Source organism: Podarcis erhardii (assembly GCF_964252035.2).
Source record: "Podarcis erhardii genome assembly, chromosome: 10".
Classification (NCBI taxonomy): Eukaryota; Metazoa; Chordata; class Lepidosauria; order Squamata; family Lacertidae; genus Podarcis; species Podarcis erhardii.
The window spans coordinates 74944160-74971111 of record NC_138500.1 but is presented as its reverse complement, the minus strand read 5'-3'; the positions used below and the strand labels follow the sequence as shown (position 1 = coordinate 74971111).

Sequence of the window (26952 nt, the reverse complement as noted above, 5' to 3'; positions counted from 1 at the left end):
CTCAGGGTCCGGGTAGGTTCATATGGAAAGAGGTGGTCCTTGAGGTATTGCAGTCCTGAGCAATTTAAGACCTTATAGGCCAAAACCAGCACTTTGAATTGGACCCGGAAACTAATTGGTAGCCAGTGCAGTCGGACCAGGATCGGTGTAATATGCTCAAACCGTCTTACTCTGGTGAGCAACCTGGCCACTGAATTCTGCACCAGCAGAAGTTTCGAACCCTCTTCAGAGGCAGCCCTATGTATAACACATTGCAGTAATCTAACCTTGAGGTTACCAGAGCATGGACAGCAGTAGTTAGGCTCTCCCTGTCCAGATAGGGGCGTAGTTGGGCCACCAGCCAAAGCTGATGGAAGGCACTCCATCAGTGGGGGGCCACTGAGGTCACCTGAGCCTCAAGCAACAGCAAAGGATCCAGGAGGACCCCCAAGCTACGAACCTGCTCCTTCAGGGGAAGTGTAACCCCAACAAGAGCAGGTGACCTCTCCCCCATCTGGTCTAGAGAACCATCCACTAACAGTTCCTCAGTCTTATCTGGATTGAACTTCAGTCTGTTGGCTCTTATCCATTACCGAGGCAAGTTACTGGTCCAGCACTTCCACTGCCTCACTTGCAGATGTAAAGGAGAAATAGAGCTGAGTGTCATCAGCATACTGCTGACAACGAACTCCGAACCTCCGGATAAACCCACCCAGTGGTTTCATGTAGATGTTAAACAACGGGATATAGGACTGAGCCCTGCGGAACCTCATATTGAAGGTCTTGCCCATTTCTTCCAAGAATTAGGAACCTTTGTGCTCTGATCCTGAAACACTTACGTCTCATCTGTGAAGGCAATTCCGAAGTATTCCTTCTCTTTCAGGTTGAAATGAGATGCCACCAGGTCTAGTAGCTCCTTGGCCAAAAGCTTTGGCTGCAAAGAAAAGAAGAAGAAAAACACATGCTCAGCTAGAATGCATTAGGTTGGAAAGATACAAACAAAGGAAAGATACAGACAATGTAAACAGGAGGAAGCTTGTTGTGTCTCTTGAAAGAGTTCAGTGATGACTTCAAAAGCCACGTGCACAGTGACACCATGCAGCTAGAGCTCCTGACGAAGGCCAGCCGAGCCAGGCTCCATACAAATTCAGATATTGCAGCATTGTGCTCTGCACCTGGCAATGCCTGGTAGCTACAGCTCTGCTGCAATCCACATCCTTCTGTAAATAACCAATTATGTTGCACAGGCAGAAGGACTGGCACCAGCATTTAAGCTTGCATATACACACAACTCCCTAAGTGGAGTGTATGTGCTTGGACTACAGGCTCTCCTCTTGAACAGCTGCATGAATGCAGTCCGATAATCCTTTGTCAGCTGAGCTCAGTGGTAGAAGCAGTCACTGTAGCCTCACACAATTGATCGCATTGTGCAAAGGAGATCCTTATCAAGCCACATCTCACAGTTCACCAGTTTTCTTTTCTCCTATAGCTTTCACCAGGCTGGAATGAAGTGGGATAAGCAGGACTGGCTCAAGACATTTTGCTGCCTGAGGCGGAGGACAGGATGGCAGCCTCCCCCGAGATACATACAGAAACCAATTGGATTGGTGGTTGAATCTTACTCCAGTACTGGTGAAAGGACAGAATCTTTCACTGCACTCGAGGGCAGCAGTCTAGCTGCCTACTGGATGGGCCACAGGGTCTCACAGCTCTGTCCATTCCCCACACCTCAGCATCTGCTGCCTGAGGCTGCTGCTTTACTCTGCCTCATTGTAGGAGCGGTCCTGAGCACAAGAGAGGTCAACATCAGCAACATCTGGAGGGCCACAGGTTCCCCACCCTGATTTATAGCATACATGGCAAGTTGCAGAAACAGAACCATTAGAGGTAGCAGGAATCGTAGGTCTTCTGTCCTCGTCAAAGGCAGAATTCTGTATTCCAAACATTTGCCCACTCCTCTGTAAAACTTAGCTGAAGTGAGCAAAGTCTATAGCACTGTAGAACAAAGTATATAGGTGAATGTTATATTTCATATAGTATTGCACATTCTGGGGCACAGCCATTTGACCCAGAGTCCTAGCAAGGCCTATAAAGGTAAAGGTAAAGGTACCCCTGCCCGTATGGGCCAGTCTTGACAGACTCTGGGGTTGTGCGCCCATCTCACTCAAGAGGCCAGGGGCCAGCGCTGTCCGGAGACACTTCCGGGTCACGTGGCCAGCGTGACAAAGCTGCATCTGGCGAACCAGAGCCACACACGGAAACGCCGTTTACCTTCCCTATTTATCTACTTGCACCCAGAGGTGCTTTCGAACTGCTAGGTTGGCAGGCGCTGGGACTGAGCAGTGGGAGCGCACCCCGCCGCAGGGATTCGAACCGCCGACCTTTCGATCGGCAAGTCCTAGGTGCTGAGGCTTTAACCCACAGCGCCACCTGCGTCCCCTAGCAAGGCCTATAGGGTCCCACAAATAATAATTAGCACTTAGATAGTGCCTTACTGTAGAGAACAGTAAAGAACCACTCACTAGGTCAGTGAATAAGAAATGACTCCAGATGACTGGACAGGGTAAGCTTGGCAAAAGCCTCCTTCTTCCCACTTATATAACTTATGTTTAAGAGCAGCTTAAGAGAACATAACACTTGTGTGTAGATTGATGTGCAAGGCTGCTTCAGAGTGTGAAGCACTTCCTGATTTGCAGTTCAATATGCAATCTTACACATGCTCAATCCAGGAATAAATCTCACTGAACTCAGTAGGACTTGGTTCCAAATAAACATACCAAGAATCAACCTGGTGTCCAGTCACTACACCACAGAGGCTCAGCTAATCTCCATCCAGTAGCACCTTAAAGACCAACTAAGTTAGTTCTTGGTATGAGCTTTCGTGTGCATGCACACTTCTTCAGATACCAAGTGTGCATGCACACGAAAGCTCATACCAAGAACTAACTTAGTTGGTCTTTAAGGTGCTACTGGAAGGAATTTTTTTTATTTTGTTTTGACTATGGCAGACCAACACAGCTACCTATCTGTAACTAATCTCCATCGTCACTTAACTTTAGCATACTATGCTTTAGAAGGTTCAAAGCACCCCCTTATATTAATTTAGCCCCCCCCCTTTACAACAACTCTGTAAGGTATATTAGAACCGGTGGTAGTGGTGAGGGTGGGATTTTAGACTCAAAGAAAATGGCTTGTCTCAGGCCACTTTCTGAATTCATGGCAGGGAGGAGGGGCTTCCTAGCTCACAGCTCAGTCTCTTAAGCACTGCACTACAATAGCATAAGATACTTCACAGGATTTAGCCCCTAAGAAATAGCAAACCCAATAAATGCAAAGTGCTGCTTGTTGTTACTGTGGCAAGGATACTCCAATCACTAAATATGCAGAGATACTATAGATCCCAGTGCGATAGGGTTCTCCCACCTCCCCGCCTTTTGTTCCCCCTGTTTTCTACCATCTGCAGTTTTGTAATGAAACACTCTTGGCTACAACTAAATTTCCTTCCTGGCTCATAGTTGAGCAGGGGTTGGGTGGTGGAGGGCTCAAAGAGCTATGCTCCTAGAACTACTGCAAATGCACATCTCTTTTCAAGCATTCTGGATCAGATAAGAAAGGATAGCCCTTTCATTGGGAGATGAAAGGCAGGGAGGGGAAACAACAGATGAGACAGCGCCTGCACTGGCTGCAAGCCAGGTTAGTTACTGGCTGAGAATCCCAGAGGGGACTTAAGATTGTGAAGTTAAGCCATGCTAGTCCTCTCCAAGATTACTTTCTGTCCTAAGCTTTGCTTGCAGCTGCGCAAACTTATTGTCCTTTTCAGTGTTCCTGGCTCAAAACCTTAGATGCTTCTCTGAGTTGGGTTGATCAGTTTCAAAGAGTTTGTAAAGCTGTTTATAGACTGCTATGTCTTTGGAAGAAGAAGTGTGGCTTCTCCCTTACTATTACTGTGGTCTCCTCTCTCTGTCTCTGTCTCGTCACCCTAGTATCCCTGACTTTATTTAGCCATGTTACTGAGCAGCCTTATATTAATATAACAAGCTAGTAAGTAAGTAAGTAAGTAAGTAAGTAAGTAGATAAAAGCCTTACACAAAAGTTCTCTTTGGAATAGTCTGCTAATTCCAAATGCTAGCTACTCCAAAGACAAAATTTTGGCATACATGGGCACTTTCATATACAAAACATAGTGTATTTTTAAAAAGGCATTTGCCATGTGGGGGGGGGGGAGGAAGTATGTTGTTTGTAACATACTATCAAACAGGTGCTGATGACAGTCACAACAGTCACACCGACTCGTGTTCAGTGCTGATGATGCTTCTCAGGGCTTTTCCCGCTATGCTACAAAAATCCGCAGAATACTGGCTCAGATGAGTCCATGGCAGGACACGGAAGTGAAAGCACATCCCGCAGGGAATAGCAGGGCTATTTTACTGCCATAAACAGCCTTTCAAGGTGCCTCAAATTTGGCATGGCATTGCTACACATGTCCCCTATTTTTCACAATTCTGTGATGATCTGTGCACAACATTTAGGATGGATGGACCCATTAAAGTTTGGTCCATCCCAGTTTTACATGGTCCCATTTCTGTGTTAATTTGAAAGGGAAAAACCACATAGCAATACAGAAGGTTCCCCCCCCCCAAAACCCCTAAAAAGTTGTTTGAGGGCTGCAGAGCTGCATCTGTCCTGTAACAATTCTTTTCTGGACCTTTAAAAGCTGTAGAACCAATCATTCAGCCTGGAGTAGGTAGCACACAAGACTCCTTTGCTTTGAATACAGTGGAACAAGTATTTCAAGGAGTGATGGAATTGGATGACATTGTGTTGCTCTCAGAGGCAAAGTACAGGGGGGAAATTGGCTGCCTCCAGTTTTTGCATGGGGGCAGCCATGCTTTTTTATACAATTCCCTCTGAGAGTGACAGAACATAATCAAGTTCTGTCACTCCTAGGAAGGATTTGGTCTACTTTATTTAAAGCGCCTGCAAGAAGGGGCTCCATGTGCTAGCCATCCCAAACTGTGAGCAGCTAACAGAGGGAGCACTGAAGCCCTCAGATTCCTTGCAAAGGGATCTGCCGGGCTGATGATTCTGAAGTGGACACAATGGAATCAGGTGAGTCTGCTTTGGAATCAGTCCTGCAGATTCCTCCTCCATCCCTGCACAACATGCAATCTTTCCCTTCATGACAAAGGTGTATGGAGTGAGGGCTTGCAAAGTTGCTGTTTCATTCCAACCACCAGTTAGTTAGTTAGTTAGTTAGTTAGTTAGTTAGTTAGTTAGTTGTGTGCATGGTGTGATCCAGTTCAGGCAAAGGGGGAAGAAGCAGTCAGGCATGCACCGAATCCTATTGCATCTAGCATAGCTGTGGCTTCATTTTCAACTGACCATTGCTGTTATTACTGGAAAATCCACAGTGTTATTAACCAACAAGAATTCTCAATAGCCCACCAATATCTACGATCTGAAACACAAAAGAGAAATAGAAGAGCTTTCCTGTTTAGGCAAGCTGCTGCTTACAAGCCTGTCCATCTATATGCATGCATACATATTGTGCTTAGTGTACTAGACACATTGCAAATAGGATTTACTTTTTAAAAGATGACTTTTTAAAAGATGACATATGACTATGATCTAACAAACAAAACACAGAATGGATAAGGAGTATGAAAGGAAACAAATGAACAAACCATAACAAATGTTTTATATGCATCATATCAAGACTCATCTGGCTGGGACAACTCAATCAGATGGGTGGAAAGATGATGATGATGATGATTGCTAGAAACAAATACTGTAGGCAGGAGGGAGAAGGCTAAGGGGAAGAAGTAGGGTTAAAATGTCATTTGTCTGTTTACACAACCAAATAAAACCCAGTAGTGTTCAATTATGGTGTTGTTTGGTCACAAACCTGCACATACACCAATTAGTTTCCGAGCCCAATTCAAAGTGCTGGTTTTGACCTAAAAAAGTGTTAAACGGCCCAGGACCACAATACCTCAAGGACCGCCTCTTCCCATATGAACCCACCTGGACCCTGAGATCATCTTCTGAGGCCCTTCTTTGTGTGCCTCCTCCGCAAGAGGTCCGGAGGGTGGAAACACGAGAACGGGCCTTCTCTGCAGTGGCTCCCCATCTGCGGAATGCTCTTCCCAGGTAAGTTCACCTGGCGCCTTCATTATACACCTTTAGGCACCAGGCAAAAATGTTCCTTTTCAACCAGGCCTTTGCTTGGCTTGATTTACATCATATACCCTTTTTAAAGAATGCTGGCTCTTTGGGGGTTTTTTTATTGGGTTGTTGGTTTTGTTTTGATTTTTTGTATTTTATATTTTATGTGAACCTGGGACCTTCGGGTATAGGGCAGTATAGAAAACAAACAAACAAACAGCGAGCTCAGGTGTACCTGGATCACCCAGAGGATCAGCTCCATCCTTGTGGAGAGAAAAACCAAGAATAGTAAGGCTGCATTCACCTCTCTGGAGAGACCTGAGCCTTGAAAGTTGTAGCCAAGATAAGCTGATTGGTTTTCACTCACGAGACAAAAGTGATGAGCAATGACCTCCTTTCATGCAAGTCACACAAATGGCTCATTAGAAACATCAGCAGCATCTTGCAGAATCTGTTCAGTTTGTAATTAAATTTCCCCACTTTTTGTTTTCCAGAGGCTTGTTTGCTTTTCATTAAACAAAATGCTTTGCATCATTGAGTGTTTGCTGCCACCACAGAGACTGACTTCAAGAGGGAGCTACAGTGATAGAGGTTTGGGGAAGGGGAGGAAGAGTAAGCTAACCTTGCTTTCCATTCTCATTTGCATGCTATAGGGTGGTAGGGTCATGAAGCAGGGCAGGAGATATTGTCCTGTCCCACATATCTAGTGCCTTCTTTGTCAGGGAGTCTGATACTCAACCGGCTGCTATTTCCATGGTCAGTCAACTAGGGCTAGCACCATAGAGATGCAGGAGTAAAGCAAAGGCACTACCTGCATCCTGGAGAATCATGACCATAGGTAGCTTTCAGTTCAGCACCAGAAGTTCAACCTCTGTGTTAGTCTAGTCTTTTTCTGAACTCTGAGAGTCAAGCAAACAGCAAACTGTTTTGCACTTGCCCTGCAAACCAGTATTTGGAAATTATTTCCTGTGGAAATCACAATACATTTAAAGAGCTTAATTTAAAACAATAATGCATTCCGTGTATTAGATAACTAGGAACTTGATACTTTCACCATCAAATCAACTAATAACAAAAAAGTATACTCTTCGCAGGCATATACTGTTCCCTCTAACAGAAAACTCAGGTGGTTGAAAGCCTAACAGTTTAAAAGTGGAAAGGAACCACCTAAATATAAGGTTGTAGTTTCTACAAACTTGGAGAACTTCCTAGAAGTAAAGAAGTGTGCAAGTTAAAATTAACTTTTTTAGAAAAGCTGGGGAAACTGTTAGACAATAACCGATGAGGTTACAGAATGCTGGAGGTAGTCTACAGAGAGTGGGGCAGGAGTGGTCTGAGGAACCAGAAGGCAGGCAACCTGCGAGAGTCTATGGGAGCCTCTAGACAACCTGCTTATTAAGCCTTAAATCCTGATTTATCTGTGGAGAGCTTAGATAACACCCAAGCAAATGCAGTTTCCCATCACTTATTTTAAAAAACCAAATCTTTTTTGGGGGAGCGGCTTTATTGTGTAACTGCTCAAAATCAGCTATACTTACAGCTGCTGACCACCTGATGTGTGTCCAACTAACATGCAATTGGACCTGGAAAAATGCAGAATGGGGGTGGAATGGGAGCAGGGCTGGGTGCAACGGGACTGGGCACACTGCCATGCACTCTGCTGATGCATGGGGGCAGGAATGGAGCCCCTGTGCAAAATGGTGCTGCCTGTATGCAGTGGCACACTGCCTCAGAACAGCAGCAGTCTGGAAGCAATCTGCGGGTGAGAGCAATTCAGTCACAGAGAGCGGTGGGAGAACCTGCCTCTTTCCCTTTCTTTCAGTGTCTCGTTTTTTTCAGTCTTAAGTTCATTTCTCCACATTTCCACATCAGTTGGGAATTCATCAGCACTTTAGTGTGACAAGTTCCTAACATACACATATTTAAACGAGATTTCCCCCAATACACACATTTCTGCAAAGAAATTTCCGTTAATGCAATGTATTTTTTAATGTTATTTTCATGAATAGATGGATTTCTCTGCACATTTTGCCCCAGTACATACATGTTTTGTACTTGTTACTCGACTGAAGGAAAATTTTCTGTATTGCAAAATTCATAGAAATGCAGATTTTGAAGGGGTGGGGGTGGGGAGCTGTGTTTTGGTTTGCATATTGTTTCAGAAGTTGTAAAGTAGGCAGGTTTGCCTTTATTGAGAATTGAATCAGATTTTCCCCACAGGCCTAGTCACAGAAAGTTTGAAGGAAAAAAGGGAAAATGGAGACCAGGAGGTAAAGAGAATACAGTTTACAGTTAAGTATCCCAGACAGGGAGGGAGAACACATTCCACAAGGTTTCAAAGCAGAACTCAAATTGTCCCATACAGGAATGTTCCTGGTGGAAGGGGGAAAAAGCAATACCTTTCCCCCTTTGTACCACTCAGCTGTAAAGTGTTCAGAAATTGGTCTGGTAGCAATATAAGGGACAATAGGAAAAAGATTGGGAGAAGAAAAATGTGTCATTGATTCCATCCTTACTCTTGAACTCCCTCCCCGCCAAGCGAGAGGCCTGGATTACAAGGAGACACACTGCTGCTCTGCTGTAGCCCACTTAGGGTGCACAGCAGAATGCTGAAGCCGACACAGAGAGCTGCCCTATTCCAAATCAGACCATTGGTCCATCAAGCTCAGTGTGGTCTACATTTGACGGGCAACAACTATGCAGGATTTTAGACATTTCAGCCCTACCTGTGGGGCTCCTGCCAGGGACTGAACCTGGCACCTTCTGCATACAAAGCAGAAAGTATCTCACTGAGGCGCAGATGAGCTTACTAGCTCCCAACTTTTCATTACCTTACTTGACTTGGAGGGCAACATTCTGACATGGGGAGCCTGTTTCTACTTGGGCAAGTGTCCATATCAGTTTCTAGGTGCAGAGGCTGGAGCCAGAGTCAATGATACCAGCAGAGCAGTGGGACTGGAGCAGTGGCTCTGAAGTTAACTCAGCAAAGGCCCAGAGGAGACTGAAGGGCTTATATAGCCACTCCCTTTCCAACTAGTCCACTGCTGGGTGATGGCTTCCTTATCCTGAGTAGATCTTTCCTCTACAGTAGACCCAAACTGGTACTCAAAGGGGCTTCCTGTCTGGTTCAACCCCCCCCCCTTGCTCCTGAGTCCTGGAGAAGGGATGACGAAGGTGGGGCTCTTCAGGCTGCCTTTGGATTGGTGTGGGTTTCTTCACATAGGAGTGGGATTCTGCTTGGTGCCCCATGCCTCCACCCCTGAAGAGTCCTCTCCAGGATCGGGACCAACCACGATCCTCCCCAGCTCACGTGGAACCCTACTTTTCCAGGGTTCTACTTTACCTGGGGTGCTGAACCAAGTAGGATCAGGCTACCCACACAGCCACTCTCCAGTTTGCCAAGGGCTGTGGAGCTTGCAAGAATGTTCCTGCACAAACACTCCTCAAGCTTCACCACCTCCCTGAATGCCTGAAGGGGACTTGTGCACTACTTCCCACTACAGGCAACAGCATTCCACCAGACATTTCAGACGGGCTGCCATTTGTCTTTCTACTCCAGGGTGCTTTGGTGGATGCATGGACTGCTGGAATCTAATTCACTGTGGGAGGCATTTTGCTGTCAGTCATTCACCATTCTTTTTGTGTCAGGTTTTGTTCTTCCAACGCAAAAGGAGCCTGTTTTTCTTTTAAATTGTATGGTATGTTTCAAAGAAAACAGAGGATGTAATCTATATATAATGCAATAAGTCAATCAGTACAAATGTTATAGCAATGTGAAATAATGGTCCTCGCAGCTATCTTTGCATTAGGGTACAATGTAATAATAGTGTGTAAAAATCCACTCAGGCTGAAGATTTGAGCTGCAGGGCTTTGCACAAAGAGCATTTTCCATTATGGGATAGGTTTGCCCTTTAACAGAGACTGCAGGCTATTCAGGGAAGCTGCAATTGATTTGTGTGAAAAATTACTCATCAAAATGTAAGAGTGGAAAGGAAGACTATTCTCTCTTAATTGAAAAATAATTGAACTTTGTAACCGTTATGGTTAAATGAAGCAAACAGTCTTCACACAAAATCTGGGCAATGCTTATTTCAGAAAGTCAGAGGTAGGCACAGAACTGCATTTCTGTAAATTGCACAGAAAAGTGAAGCTATTTCCTCCTAACATACACCTTGGAGGACACAGGGGTGGGATTGACTTTAAAGTTCAGTATCAACGAGGGGCACTGGCTCCTGGGGGCCTTTTGCCCCCCTGTATTTTGGGGGTAGGGGCTGCCCCTCGTGTCCCAAAAGTGCAGAGGTGAAGCACAGAGCCAAGGTGTGGCGTGGCTCCTCCTCCTCCTCCTGCCATGAAGGAGGGTCGAAGCAGCCTCTCACCAGTGGCAAGAGGAGGTGGAGGAGGAGCCTCCAGCCACTGAGCATCACAGCCACCAAATTCAGCTCTGCCCCCGGCTCCTCTGACATCACATGACACTGGGCGTCACATGCACAACTAACACTGGGACGTCACAGGTGTGACGTGGGCTCCCTCAGTAGCCCTTGGAAGCTGGCCCTTGTGGCACCAGCACTTTGAATTGCACTCAGAAATGTACTAGGAACATTTTGTTTGCTTGATTGATTTCTATACTGCCCTTTATCAAATGGTCTCAAAGCAATTCACAAGAAAAAAAATACAATATAATATAAACACACAAGAATAGAATACACTATAAACGCACAAATAAATAGTTAAAACAGAAGCAACCAAACAACAACCTCCTCTTCCACAAACAAAATTCAAAAGGCTGCAGAATATTAATCAGCCAAAGGCTTGGTTAAAGAGGAACATTTTTGCCCTGTGCCTTAAAATATGTAATGAAGGCACCAGGTGATTCTCTCAGGCGAGAGCATTCCACAAACAGAGAGCCACTACAGAAAAGGCCCATTTTCGTGCTGCCATCCTACGGATCTCACATGGAGGAGGCACACGAAGAAGGGCCTCTGATGAAGAACACAGATTTCAAATCAGTTTACATGGGTAGAGGCAGTCCTTGAGGTATTGCTGTCCTGAGAATTTAAGACTTTATAGGTCAAAATCACCATTTTGAATTGGGCCCAGAAACTAATTGGTAGTCAGTGCAGCTGGGCCAGGATCAGTGTAACATGCTCAAATTGTCTTGTCCCGGTGAGCAACCTGGCTGCTGAATTCTGCACCATCTGTCTTCAGAGGCAGCCCTATGTATAATGTGTTGCAGTATTTCAGCCTAGAAGTTACCAGAGCATAGACAACAGAAGTTAGGATACTCCTATCCAGATAGGGGTGAAGCTGGGCCACAAGTCAAAGCTGATGGAAGCCAACTGAGCCGCAAGCGATAGCAAAGGATACAGGAATACCCACAAGCTACGTACCTGCTCCTTCAGAGGGAATGTAACCCTATCAAGAGCAGGTCATCTCCCAGCCATCCGCTCTAGGGAATCACCCACTAGCAGTGCCTCAGTCTTATCTGGATTGAGCTTCAGTTTGTTGGCTCTCATCCAGTCCATTGGACATTGGTCCAGCACATCCACTGAAACACCTGCAAATCTAAAGGAGAAGCAGAGTTGTGTATCGTCAACGTATTGCTGACAGCATACTCCAAAACTCTGGATGACCCCACTCAGCCGTTTCATGTAGAAGTTAAATAGCATCAGGGATAAAATTGAGGAACTCCACATTAAAGCCTCCACAGGGCTGGAAAGCATTCGCCAAACATCACCCTGTGGGAACGACCATCCATGTAGGACTAGAATCACCGCAAAGCAGTGCCACCCCCGACTCAGACTGCTACTCCAGAAGGATACCATTGTCAATGGTACTGAAAGCCACTGAGAGGTTGAGGAGAATTTACGGGGACATATTTCTCTCTCCTGACAGAGGCCCTCATGCAGGGCGACCAAAGCAGTTTCTGTGCCAAAACCAGGCCTAAACCCTGATTGAAACAGATCTAGAAAATCAGTTTCTTCCTACAACACCTGGATCGGGTCTCAACCACCTGCTAAAGAACCTCGCCCAAGAAGGGAAGACCAGCAACTGGCTGGTAGTTACTTAGGTTTTCTGAATCCAGGGAGGGTTTCTTAAGGAGTGGCTTTACCACTGCCTCCTACAAGCTGCCAATAGGTCGTGTTCTGAAGGTTTACACATCTTGCCATTAGTTATTTGTTCATCCTACCCTTTTCAAACTTTGCTCTCCAAACTGCAAGAAGTCTTAAAAGTGGGTTTGTTGTGCTAGGGAGAAAAAGCCCTTTAAACCACTTTAACAGCACAAACCTAAAGTTCTGGTATGTGTTCGAATCCATCCCACAAAACTGTAGAAGTGTGGAGGCACCCATTGTATAATACGCCATTTGCATGGGTGGAACGAAACAGGAGGAAGAACCGTTGAGCTGGAACCGCTTCTTGTGGTTGGCACTTTTAGAAATGGTTTTGATTTCTATTCACAAGCTTTAGCATCAGCAAATTAACCCTCTTGGTCAGAGCATCCCATTCCGCAGGGGAATGTGCAAATCCTAGGCCACCTGCCTTCCTGTCTGGCAGCGGGACCCAAAAGAAGAGGAGAAAGAAACAAATGGCTGTGAGATGCACACACCCACTTGGCACACAGCCTCACCGCAGCACAATGATGCTAACATGTGGGCAGAATTAGCATCTCTCAGAGCAGCACAGCGTGCCGAAACACACACAGCACTTCTTTAGCTATGACACTCTCTCCCCGCTCCTCTTTGCTAATGCAGCTAAAACAAAAACAACACATGCTCCTGCCTCTAAGGCGACTACAGATGCAGCAGAAGTAGAAAGCTTTACTGTTCCTGGACTGTACCACTTCAGGCAGGGAAATCACATGTTAAAATGCCCTTTCACAGAAAAAAAGAAAACTTCCTGCACATAGAAAACTAGCACATTAGAAAGAAGACTGTCTAGGAAATAACTCTTCCCTCTCACATGCTAACATTCTGTGTGGAGGATTTTTCCCCTAAGTGGCAATTTAAACATTCAACACCTGTTCCTCATTTGCAGAATGAACGGCCTCCTTTACAAGAAGATGGCAGCACGTGATTCTGCTGCACTTGTAGATTAGCAAGCAGGGATTGAGCGGGCCCACAACTTCCGCCCACTTTACGTGCGCTATCAGGTCACAACAACCGTGTCCAAAATAAGGAGGCATTAGAATCAAAACATCAAAAAATTGAGCTCCCCCCCCCCCCCCCGCCTTTGGATATTTACACGTGAGGTATTAAAGCATTCTTTGTATTGCCAGTAATGTGACTGTGAAACCTATACTGGTCACAATGAGGTAACCTAATCCACCCATTTCCCCCAGTTTCCACATATGTATGCAATGCTCAAATGCTTTTTCGTTTCTTTCTTCCCTACCTTTCTCTTGCATATTCCCCATAGGTATCTACTGGCAGCATAATTATATCCGGGAACTCGGGGTTTGTGCCAAGGCCAAGAAATTGACCACAGACTTAATTACAACAGCTCACAATGGGGTAGAAATTTGATTCAGTTTATATTTGAAGGTGAACCTACATAATTCGCACTTTTTGAAAGAATATGTGAACCAAAACAGAGCACATTTTTCAAAATCTGCACTCTGGTGAATTTTGCAATGCAGTTCCCCAACCAAGTAATGTATACAAAAATGGAAGCGGGTGGTGCTGTGGACTAAAATCACTGAGCCTCTTGGGCCTGCTGATTGGCAGTTCAAAGCTGCACAACAGGGTGAGCTCCCGTTGCTCTGTCCCGGCTCCTGCTAACCTAGCAGTTCGAAAGCACACCAGTGCAAGTAGATAAATAGGTAAAGCTGTTGCGGGAAGGTAAATGGCGTTTCCGTGCACTCTGACATTCGCCACAGTGCTCCGTTGTGCCATATGCAGTTTAGTCCTGCTGGCCACATGACCTGGAAAGCTGTCTGTGGACAAATGCTGGCTGCCTCAGCCTGAAAGCGAGATGAGTGCAGCAACCCCAGAGTCGCCTTTGACTGGACTTAACTGTCCAGGGGTTCTTTACCTTTACAAAAATGCACACACTAGGATAAAGTGTGTATAATGTACAAAAATGCACTGTATTAGGGAAAATTGCTTTGGAAAAATGTGTGTTAGTAAAATTGCATATGAATGTGTATATTAGGAAAAGATTGCACTAAAACACAGATGAATTTTCATGGACTTTTTCTTAAATAATTGAAAACTGGTGTGGAAATGCAGAGAACTGAATTTAAGATTGGAAAAATGAGAGAAACCAAGATTGACAGATTTGCCCACCACCAGGTACATTTTAGGGTTCTAACTCTCTCCTTCAGCAAGCAAAAAGTCCAAATTCAGACTGATGTAAAATCTGAAGTTGTTTCAGTGCCATGGCCAGGTCAGCATTTACTCTGCTAAACAGCTGAGCTAAGTGGCAGGGATTCAACCTAAAGTTGCTTTGGATCAATATCTGCATATCAGTGCAAAATTACCCAGGTCCACGTTTCTGGGTCCATGCCTGTCTCCAGTTCTCTTTCTCTAGAAAAATAGGTGCCAGTACCCACCACGAAGTTGTGCAGTAAGTGCCACACTTTTTAACAACAAAAAAGAGTTGCTGGTACTGTGTACCCTTGAATACCCCCTGGAAAAAAAACACTGCCCATCTCTCATGCTCTAACAGGGAGACTATCTTGTACAGAATCTGGACACCAAAGGAACAGTCAGTCGGGTCGCCCAAATAAGTATCTTTCAAAACCAATCCAATTTTGGGGTAACATTTTGAGAAACACTTCCCAAGATTCTTCTGAAACAAGGGTAGAATTGTAATTTTAAGGTATTCTGAATAAGCATATACAGTAATTATCAGTCTTGTGGCCGTGAACAGGGAGGGGGCTGGAGCCTCCAGGCTGTCAGTGTTTTGCTGGAGAGATGCACAGAACCAGGTTTGTGCATGTAAAGTGGATCTTACTACTCTAGAGCAGGGGTCAGCAACCTTTTTCAGCCGTGGGCCGGTCCACCGTCCCTCAGACCATGTGGTGGGCCGGACTATATTTTTTTGGGGGGGGGGGGAAATGAACCAATTCCTATGCTCCACAAATAGCCCAGAGATGCATTTTAAATAAAAGGACACATTCTACTCACACTGATTCCCAGACCGCCCGCGGGCCGGATTGAGAAGGCTATTGGGCCGCATCTGGCCCACGGGCCTTAGGTTGCCTACCCCTGCTCTAGTGGAACCAATTTACTTGTCCACTTTTCATGTTACTTCTCAACAACAAATCCAAATGAATGCTCACTAAAGACTGGACATTATCTAACCAGTTTGCAAACTTTTTGTAAGCAAATAAGGAAAAATACTCATTAAACAGGTCATCTGGAGAAGCACTAACTCTGTACCCCAAATATGCTTTCTTGTTTGGGATTTTTTCATGCCTCCTCCCCCCCCCCGCCCCCATTTTATAGAACTTCATATTCTTCCCTGAAACTCAGTCTGGTGGAAATGTGGCAACTACAGTAATAGTACAAGGAACTGGTTTAAAAGTATTTAGGGGAGGATACCTGCCTATTTCATCTAGATATTCTGAAGATATGTAATAGGTGAAGTCAAGAAAACTGTATTTAAAACTGTATTTAACATTTTTAAACCACCCAACTGTATCATGCATATTATTATTATTATTATTATTATTATTATCATCATTAAAAATTGATAGGCCACTTGATTGTAAGAAAGATTAAGATGCTTTATTGTACAAAAATATATAATAAAACATTAACCTAATTGATATAATTTGTATAAATAGTATTTTAAAAATTTCAAAGGTTTATTGAAAACAATAGTAACCTAACAAACAAACAAACACAGTAACTTCTAAGTGTCTGCTCAGGTTTGCCCAAACAAAACTGTTTTGAGCATTGTTGTGACAAGAAGGCCTGGAGCTTCATAAAAATGAAGTAGCCAAACAGCATATTGAATTTTTCCCCCTTCGGCTTCATCTAAAAGGTTTATTTCACGGTTTGTCAATCGTATTTCTTTAAAAAAACAAGTCATTTGGCAACAACAAATGGAGATAATCATCTTTTATTTGAAATATTTCACCATAATGATGCAGAAAAAAATTAAAAGCAGACTTAAGGCAATAAAATGATTCCCTGCACAACTTATTTATCTTTTGGAGACAGCAAGCCTCTGTAGTGCTCAAGCTCACCTAATTTCAGATCAATTCTAGTCATGCTTAGCTCCCTTCCTTGCAAGCTTGAGAGGTCTTTGTCCCTCTTTCTGATCGGGGGAGATGAATATCACATATGGGGTGATGTATCATTAATCTATTTAAACTAAAGTATTACTCACACAACATTTTTGATCTGCCACTTTTTCTGAATGTAAAACATTGAGAGTGAAGATAGAAAGATCTGCAGGGCAATGGGGCTTCATCAAATTCAGCCTATGCGTAACTTTTCCCATTCAAGGTCATGCTCTGTTTCAAAAAAAAAACCACATTTTGAGATTCCACTGAGGGCAAGCAAAGTCATTCGCAGGAAATATTTCCCTCACTCTAAATATGAGGCAAACATCTGTGACCCCTTTTAAAGAAGGATTGATCATATCAAAGGGGGGCAGAGGAAGCTTTTCAACACTGTCAATAATTTTCACAAAAATACATCCTACTCAGTTCAGATCTTTCCATAGTGCCTCAGTCTACCACAAAATAGGACTGCTTACATAGAACAAAGAAGTCCAGAAGAACTATGGGTTAGCCCCACACCAGGGGTGGGAAAGCTGTGCCTCCCCAAATGTTGCTGAACCACAAGTCCCATTATCCCTGACCATGGGAAGTGCTAGCCGAGGATGATGGCAGGATTGGCAGTGGAAGTCCAAAAACATGGACCACAGGTTTCCCACCTCATGAATTCACTGAACCTGATTCTCCCAAGGGGAAATACACAATACATGCACCTCTTGAACAAAACACACACAGGCAAAGGCATCTGGGGCTCTTGATGTTCAGCTATGCAGCGCATCAGCAAATGAGCCCAGACAAAGGCGGCAGAGGCGCCAAAGACAGATGTGGCCTCAGAGATCGAAAGGGGCAAACAGAATTTCCGAACGAGGAAGGCCGAAGTGCAACCTGCATTTACCCATCTACAGGGATTACACCTACAGGGATTACACCTTGACTTCAGCAAGGCATTTGACAAGGTGCCCCGTGATATTCTTGTAAAGAAGCTGGTAAAATGCGGTCTTGACTATGCTACCACTCAGTGGATTTGTAACTGGCTGACTGACCGAACCCAAAGGGTGCTCATCAATGGTTCCTCTTCATCCTGGAGAAGAGTGACTAGTGGGGTGCCACAGGGTTCTTTCTTGGGCCCGGTCTTATTCAACATCTTTATCAACGACTTGGATGATGGACTCAAGGGCATCCTGATCAAATTTGCAGATGACACCAAACTGGGAGGGGTGGCTAACACCCCAGAGGACAGGATCACACTTCAAAACAACCTTGACAGATTAGAGAGCTGGGCCAAAACAAACAAGATGAATTTTAACAGGGAGAAATGTAAAGTATTGCACTTGGGCAAAAAAAATGAGAGGCACAAATACAAGATGGGTGACACCTGGCTTGAGAGCAGTACATGTGAAAAGGATCTAGGAGTCTTGGTTGACCACAAACTTGACATGAGCCAACAGTGTGACGCGGCAGCTAAAAAAGCCAATGCAATTCTGGGCTGCATCAATAGGAGTATAGCATCTAGATCAAGGGAAGTAATAATGCCACTGTATTCTGCTCTGGTCAGACCTCACCTGGAGTACTGTGTCCAGTTCTGGGCACCACAGTTCAAGAAGGACACTGACAAACTGGAACGTGTCCAGAGGAGGGCAACCAAAATGGTCAAAGGCCTGGAAACGATGCCTTATGAGGAAGGGAGCTGGGCATGTTTAGCCTGGAGAAGAGGAGGTTAAAGGGTGATATGATAGCCATGTTCAAATATATAAAAGGATGTCACATAGAGGAGGGAGAAAGGTTGTTTTCTGCTGCTCCAGAGAAGCGGACACAGAGCAATGGCTCCAAACTACAAGAAAGAAGATTCCACCTAAACATTAGGAAGAACTTCCTGACAGTGAGAGCTGTTCGACAGTGGAATTTGCTGCCAAGGAGTGTGGTGGAGTCTCCTTCTTTGGAGGTCTTTAAGCAGAGGCTTGACAACCATATGTCAGGAGTGCTCTGATGGTGTTTCCTGCTTGGCAGGGGGTTGGACTCGATGGCCCTTGGGGTCTCTTCCAACTCTATGATTCTATGATTCTACAGCTTTCTGCAGTAAATGATGTAATTAATTTCTAGTTTAATTTACAAAACAGGCACCACTGAAGTCCTAGTAAGTATGTGAAGGATTTTATTCATTCACTTTGACCAAATTGGTTTGTCGTTCAATGTTGCCAAATGCTGCAGTTGCATTGTAGCTTTACAGGCTGCTTCGCATATTAGTTTAGTGAACCCACAGTATATTTGCCACCTGTTTTCATGGTGGGAGGGGCCTCATCTTTCTAAACGCCACTCCCACATGCTATGGAGAGTGTCCTCACAGAGTACATCTAGTGAGCGTCCCGTCCCCCCGCCTTTATCAACTTGGTGCCCTTCAGGTGTTTTCCGCAGTTGTGACAAGGGAGCACACCACAGCAGTGCTGGCTGGGACTGATGGTCACTGTAGTCCAAAACACCCTAAGAGCCCCAGGGTGGCAAAGGCTGCCTGAAAGAATTGCAGGGTTCACTATGAAAAAAACCACAATGGGTGCACTAATTTTCTATCACCTTCAAATCCCAGGTGTTTTGATAGGACAGTCACTGAATGGAGTAGGTCACTCATTCCTGGCCCCAGGGGCTGACTAGCAGAACACAGATATGGGCACTCAGAAGGTCTCAGGTTGAGCCCCCAGCACCTCTGGTCAAAAGACTCTCACTGAGGCAATAGGACTGCGGGAGACTTATGCCAGAGACCTTGAAGAGCCACTGACTGACAATGGAAGCAGACTGGGCTAGGTGAACCAAATGGTCTGACTCAGTAGAAAGCAATTTCATTTGCAGTTTCTGCTTAGCCAATAACAATCAGCAGAAAATAATGATAGGCAATCTGTTCCCATACTGGTCCTTTAGTTACTGTAGCACAAGATGAGACACATCCCACAATCTGAAATGGTACAGCCCAGAAATGGTTGTACCACATGATTCATGTATAGGTCGGTTCAAACCACTGTGAGAAGGGAAATGTTCAGGATTGAACAGCACATCTGTACAAGAAATTGGCAAGAAATTAGGTGATGTCATGCCTGTGGCATTCAAGAGTAGCATATGCTGGTTCTTCTTGCATACTGGAAGTCTTACTTCAAGTATAATAGTTCCTGTTTTAATGACACAGATAGAACAGGCTGCATCCCCTTACATTAACTTATAGTCTGCAGTTATCAGACTGGCTCCTATGAACCCGTATCTTAAATGAAAAACACTAGTTTGGGAAATTAGCAACATTTCTATTGTGATCCCTTCTGGAGACAATTGTGAGCTACAGACAGAATAACACCCACTGTCATGACTTTTGGGGAATTTAGCAATAACCAATGAGATCCAGTTATTAACTGTACATCCTCTAGGGACCTGTAATAACCAAACCAGAGTTGCTATTGATTAATTTATAAATCTTGAAGCTAAACATGAACAACATACAGTTTAACTGGCAAGAGGGAAAGCCCTTCTCAAACTTAGGCTCGAGTTACCCTAGTCTCTCTTTAGTGCTTTGAGAACCATGCAAATATAATAACGAAGAAAGGGAGTTTGCTTCATGGTGGGGGGAAATAATCTTGTTGTGAGTGACAAAGTTTCCTTGCTCCTTTTGAAAACAATTTTAAAGTCTAGGGCATGTGTGCTCTTACGTCAGAGGAAAGGTACACACACCGTTCACTGAAAATATGACATTCAGAATGGAGTGAGGATGATGAATTCATAATGATGAAGTGAATTAATTAATTAATTAATTAATTGTCTGCTTAACTGTTCCACTAAAGTCAACAGGCCTAAAAATCCCTTAACTTTGGCAAGATCATTGGCAATATGCATTACACTTGTACGAACTATGAATGTAAAGATTCTTGGGCAATGTATACATCTAAAGTCAGTGCTTGTGTTTCTTGATGAAAAACTAGGGGACAGCTTCCATGAATGGCTATGCCACACCACCTTTGATTCCCTGAAAAACCATTGTCTCCAACCTCAGATAGCTCTCCATGCCGTGAACTGATGCAAATTCTCCAAACTGTCTCCACACTCCCTATGCTACATGTTTTTCGACCAGCCAGGGAGGTTGAAACATGACCATTCTTTGTGAAACATGTTCACACTTTGGGAATATGGGCTGCAGCCCTGCTGAGGCCTGGAACACTTTGTCACGACCAGAAAGGTTGGTTCTGAGATTTATTTTAAGAGGGATGCATAAATCTGTCTCGGCTGTGCCAAAATTTCTAGGTTACAGGAGGAAAAGGGAATAGCAACAGCTTCACAAATCAAAAGGCTGAAAGGTATTAACATATGGCATGCATTAGCAAAATGGCTATTGAAAGGAAGGAACATAAATTAGCCCCAAAGGCAGCTAGATGGTTCTTCTAAACATCACAGGAGAACATTCTTCTTGGAAACTATGAATACCCTGTTCTCACTTGCAAGCCATTCCTGCCTCCCTCTCCCTCTCCCTCCCTCTCTCTCTCTCTCTCTCTCATCCCTCTGGCTGTCCCACGACCCTAATTCTTGCAATTTATTCCCATGTGATGGCTTAGCTTTTCCTCATGACTGAGGAGTGAATGGACACAAGGCAATAACATTCCTCCTTAATAAAGATCCAACAGGCAGGGGAAAGTAAACAAGATGAGATGCTTCAAACACCCCGAAGTCTAAATTGGAATGAAAAAATAGATGAGTTGAAATTTTGTTTAAGAAAATAAACATAAATTATATCCCCCCCCCCGCCTCTCTCTCACAGACACCACAAAACAGACAGAAAATGCAACAGGATTTGAGGGCACCCAATAACAAGAAAACTGGGTGGAATTAAGCCTGACAGGCAGGCATCAATGCCACTTTGAAACAGCCTTCAGAGCACGGCACTGAAGGAATAAGATATCGGAAAGATGTTAGGCTGACAGGCACATTAGATTAACAGCACATCTCCTGGGCTGGACAGGGCTTGCTATTACAGCCCCAAGCATGTAACACCCAGGGAACATTGGGCAGTTTATCAGCACATTGGCTTAAGATGCATTGTAACTACAATGCAGATTCGAGCCAAGCAAAGTAGTTGACAACTGCATGGTCTTTATCTTAAAGGTGTAAATATTCGTAGAGTCTGTGAACTTCTCAAATTATCTGGCAAAATAGTTGTACTATTTTGGTTCTATTGCTTACAGCAAATTTAAAACAATTGGATTGTGTCCAATAAAATGTATTGAGTCCAATCCAGCCATGATGATGTAATTTAAGTTCTACTGGTTGGTAAACTGAAGCATGTGTTCACTTCTCTTCCACTGAAATAAAGGGGATATAATTTGGTTTCTTCTGCTCATATTTCTTGCAACAATGCCATGGAATTAACATGCTTGGCTATTATGAGTCACTTTCAAGTTCAACAACAAAAATTACACATTTCTAATAGAAACAGAAAATAAATCTACCAATCTCATTTCATACGTAATTCATTTAGCAAAATCTTCAATAAATGAAGCATAGTACAGACTTCTACCTACCACCCACTCCAACTTAGTTTAGCTTTAAAAAACAGCCTTCTATTGGAGTCTAATTGCGATGTCCCAGGGGGTGATTGGTGGGGGACACACATCTCACCAACCTGAAAATGACTCCCTTACCACAACTATGCTTGAAAAAAGTCTCCTGTTGGCTCCAGTAGCAGGCTTTTTTCAAGATTCATTGATGTGGGGAAGGCGGAGAGGCAAGAAAGAGCCATTGTAGGTCAGATGGCACAGCCCAAGAACCACTTCCAGCACAAAGGGAGGCAGTCCTCCATCCCCGAAAAAATATTCTGCAAATTGTTTCATTACGTAAGTTGAGACTGTTGAACTAACAATTAGATTTTGTCAGAGGTACTAATATATTTATGACATTAATGAAAAAATATTGACTTAAAGAAAATTCCCAACAACAGCTATTATTTTGCTGCTGAACAACAGCAGTTTCAAATTTCAAAGATTGAGCTTTTGTAACATCTTAGGAGAAAGTTCTGATGGTAATGGAACATGGGCCTGAATTATTATAATTTTGGGCTTCTGCCATATAGACTTTATAAAAACCATTAACATAAAATATTTTTAAAAGTTTCCTGTATACCTGCATGAAAGAGAGGAAGAAAGATTGATGATACCAGAATCTAGTCTATTCTAGCACTACCTTGACTTGTCTAGGACTAGGCAAAGGATTTGGCAAATGTAGTGCTCTCTCGCTCTCTTCCAAGCCTCCCATTCCTTCTATTATATCTGTACATTTCCCTAAGTAATGATGCTGGTCAAGACTAGTGCTATGGTCACTTTAAGGGAAAAGTTGTTTTTGTTTTACTATAGAAACAGTGGTCTGCTCAACAGCCTAATGATGTTATGATGGTGCCCAAGGCATGAATGATGGATGGATGGATGGATGACAAGACATTTGGATGGGTAGAGACAGATTAGATAATCTGTTTGTTCCCTGCTTATCTGAAAGGCTCTTTGTGCGGAAGAAGAGAGGGAAAAGAAGTTAGGAGTGACCACATGTCCTGTTCCTCGTGATGAGGTAATGCAAGTTGTACCTATTTTTAAATATGACCCCATTCTGAGCCAACAGTCAGCTTCTCTGTCCAAGCAATTAGGAAAAGTTAACCATGAAAGCATCCTGACATGTCATATCACAGCAAGCAGAGCAAATGCTACAGGGAGGACTTTGCCCTGCATTTCTTCCAGAGGTTGGTGGGGGTTGGGTGGGTGGGAATCCTCCTGTATCTCCATAATAACGCTTTGCTTTCCAGACAGTGAAATTACAAGTCTCTACAGAGAACAAAATGAAGATGTACCTGGAGGACAGAGAAGGACACGGAGAAGACAAAAGCTGGAGAATGGAGGAGAGAGAAATACATTCAGGCACCAGAACTTCCTAAGTCCCCCTTAGGAGCAGATATTCCTTCCAAGAATGAGGACAAAAGCGCAGACAGAAAACTAAGGAAGGATGAATCAGTCAATTTTGGTTTCTCTCAGTTTCTCATTTTTCCAGTCTTAAATTCAGTTTTCCACATCAGTGTGAGTTCTTTTTTTCAGTGGAAGAGAACTGAACACATGCTTCAGTTTACCAACCAGTAGAACAAAGTAGTTGACAACTGCATGGTCTTTATCTTAAAGGTGCAAATATTCGTAGAGTCTGTGAACTTCTCAAATTATCTGGCAAAATAGTTGTACTATTTTGGTTCTATTGCTTACAGCAAATTTAAAACAATTGGATTGTGTCCAATAAAATGTATTGAGTCCAATCCAGCCATGATGATGTAATTTAAGTGTTTAAGGGAAAACAAGAAATGCAAAGAATATACAAAATTTGAAAAAATTGAAATTTGAGAAAAAAATTATAAAAGGGGAGATAAAAAAGAAACTACAAAATGGGAAACCTGTGAAATTTATAAAATATTAGTAGAAATGGAGGGTCAACTTCCTTGTGCACTGCAGCCTCCCTCCACCCGAGGGGGCAGAGGTGCTGCGGCTGGGCACACTGCGCACCACAGCCTCTCTCTGCTTGACCCAGAGAGGGAGGAGCCACGGCTGGCAGCCTCTCTCCGCTGCAGCAGAGCAGAGCGCAGGGCATCCCAGCCAAGGGGGGGGGGCAGCTCTCTGCCACCGACTCTCGACTCTGCCCTGAGTCAGATGTGACCCGGTAGCAGAGCGGAAGCGGAGCTGCCTCTGTGGCGTCCTTGCACACCAGAGCCTGTTGTGGGAGCACCTGGTTGCGCCCCCTCCAGAAAATGGACCCAGTGCGACTGTCCCCCCCCCGCCACACCTCTGCCAGCCATGTATCTGCTTAAAAGCAAAGCTATATATTCTGTTAGACAACCTTGCTATTTTCACCCAAAATAGGAATTCTTCTAGTAAGAGTGACTATTTCACATTATGAAAAGAAGTTTTGTATCTCAGCCTGAAAACTCACCTCTCATGCTGCTTAATGCCAATTTCATTTGTCTTTCTGTAGAGCTGCACTTCCAGTATAATGTATGGCTTTACATCTGTTCAAAGCACTTGGTAATAGCAGACCTACAGTGTATATATTGAAATCCTATTTCCATTTTCATTTCAAGTCAATTTGCCGTGTTTCACTTCTCACACTCAGCTGTTTTTTTTTAAAATGGAATTACAAAAGATCCAACACGGTGAAAACATGAATTGGGGAGTTAAGTGTAACTAGGTCTGATTATCACTAAATTCAGATATAAATTCAGATATTGTTTTTACTGAGAGAAAGACTACACAGTAAATAGCAGATGAAACCTCAACACTCTACGGAGGAAGTGTGTTTGCCAGGGGTAGACTGGGCATCTGCCTCAGCCTGTGGCATCTCTCCAGGTTCATTTCCTTGGGGCACTTGGATTGCAATTTATCTCTTGGAGTACTAGGTAGGTGTGTGGGACTACTTTGTTCTCTCATAGTCTTTGTTTGTGGCTTATTATATTCTGCCTGATATAGCTTAACCAAGAAGTACATGTACATGAAAAATAATAATTAAAAGCACGACTTGTGAATGTGGCAACAGCTCTTGAGGCCATAAAGGCAGGCTGTCGGGTGGGCATCTGGGTTCTGATACTGGCTGCATTCATCCTTGAAACTTCATTTTCAGGCATGTAAAGAGCTGTAGTCTTTGCCTCTTTCTCTAATGGAGTGGTTCTCAAACTTTTTCTCTGGGCCACAGCTTCAGAATAAAAATATGCTTGCGCCACACTGAATTTTTTATTGGTAAGAAATACACTGGAAAATAAAAAGAAACAACTCCTAGCAGTGATTGAATTATAACATAGAACATAATCCACTTTATAATATTATCATGGGACATCCAGAAATAATAATAATAATAATAATAATAATAATAATTATTATTATTATTTATACCCCACCCATCTGGAAAGTATAATGCAGCTACATAAGACCATAAATCATTCCCAAAACATAATTATAAATCAGCCTTTTACCTATGTATGCAAACTCAATGAGAGGTATGAGTTTGCTTTTGCCAGGTAATTTCATTTATATTAGGTCTAATTTAAGACAAACAAACTCCCATCTCCTCAACACAAATAAATCTTTCTCTTTTCTGATCTTTTTGAAAATCCCTGTTCACAACAATATGGCATGGACAATTGTAGAAGAATAGCCAATGCTCTTGAAGAGAGGCATGGATACTCTTTCCTGCTATATATCCCCCCAAAAGTTATGTTGATACTCTACTATACTGCACAGAAATGAATAAATGTTTCTTTGTCTTTGAATCTTCCCACCACACTTGCCTTCCTCTCCTGACACACCAGGTGGTGCACCTTTGAGAACCACTGCAACCACTGCTCTAATGGAAGGTGTGCTAGCTGTCAAGCATGCAAACAGGCCTGAGATCTGAGTTCCCCAGATGTCACTTCTCCTTAACCTTGAGATCCAGTAACTGGAGTCTGCTGCAAAAGACACACACTTAGAATTAAAGAATTCCAAGCCCAGCAGTTTGTTTTGAGTACCAGAACTGAACAGAGCTCACAATCCTTCTACACAAAGATCCACTCCTCACTACTCCAAGCTTTTGACATTTTGGCAATATAATTTAGGACAGCGGGGAGTCATTTTGTTACTGCCATTCATAAATAATTAGGAGTCAGAAATCCTTACCAATCTACTGCAAACCAGTACATCCCAATCTACCTTCCACTCACCCCTGCTTTAAGAAACACATAGGTGACTATCACTGCCTTTGAGACGTTTAGAGGATTCTCTCCAATATCAAAGGCTGCCAACTCAAATTTATACCCCACCCATCTGGAAAGTATAATGCAGCTACATAAGACCATAAATCATTCCCAAAACATAATTATAAATCAGCCTTTTACCTATGTATCTTCACTATGTATGCAAACTTAATGAGAGGTATGAGTGGGGGCCCCCAGGTAAGATCTGCCCTCACATAATGGATCCCATGACACAGTTCATGCACACCATCTGAATGGCCATGCTGGCCAAATGATTCAGACAGCGAAGGCAGGTGGACTTACAGAGATGTGCGACCTTCTTAGAGAAACAATGACCACTATCAGACAGTGTAAAACTAAAATAAAATAATACATATTCTCCTTCTAGTTAATATTTCTACTTGTCTGAAATATCTAAAGTTCTCTTTATTGCACATTTTCCCTGGCGCAAGGTCAACGACAGAGCAGCTGGCACATTCCTCTGGGATGCCACTTCCTCCCCTCCTTTCTTCTTCTTAAGTTCTTTTCCCACCGGCACTTTAAGCAAGGGAATCTGGATGAATCAGGTTAGCCCTGCTGGGTTTCATTAGTTTTCAGCATTGCATTTCTTAGCTGTGGCATTCATTTCCCTGCAGCTATCTGACCGAAATGACCTTTGTGCGCACAAAGATTCTCTGCCTGGTTTGTCACTAGGCACAGCATTCTCCGCCATATTCTCCATCCCAAAATATGTTACAGCCAGCTCATGGTGACTCTATGCTTCTACTTTTACGCATTACTCAGTCATTTTTGCTTGGTTGAATATAACTGTTTT

At 43.6% G+C, this 26952-nt stretch overlaps 1 protein-coding gene across 8 annotated transcripts in view; it reads right to left on the bottom strand.

Annotated features, from left to right (window-relative positions):
• The window catches only part of FRMD4A (FERM domain containing 4A), a 434031-nt gene that overhangs the window by 117482 nt on the left and 289597 nt on the right, over window positions 1–26952 (bottom strand). For all 8 annotated transcript variants that reach the window (XM_081879084.1, XM_081879085.1, XM_081879086.1 and 5 more), the window contains one exon: window positions 819–913. In XM_081879084.1, the coding sequence (XP_081735210.1) occupies window positions 819–913 (95 nt within the window). The remainder of the gene's footprint in view (window positions 1–818; window positions 914–26952) is intronic.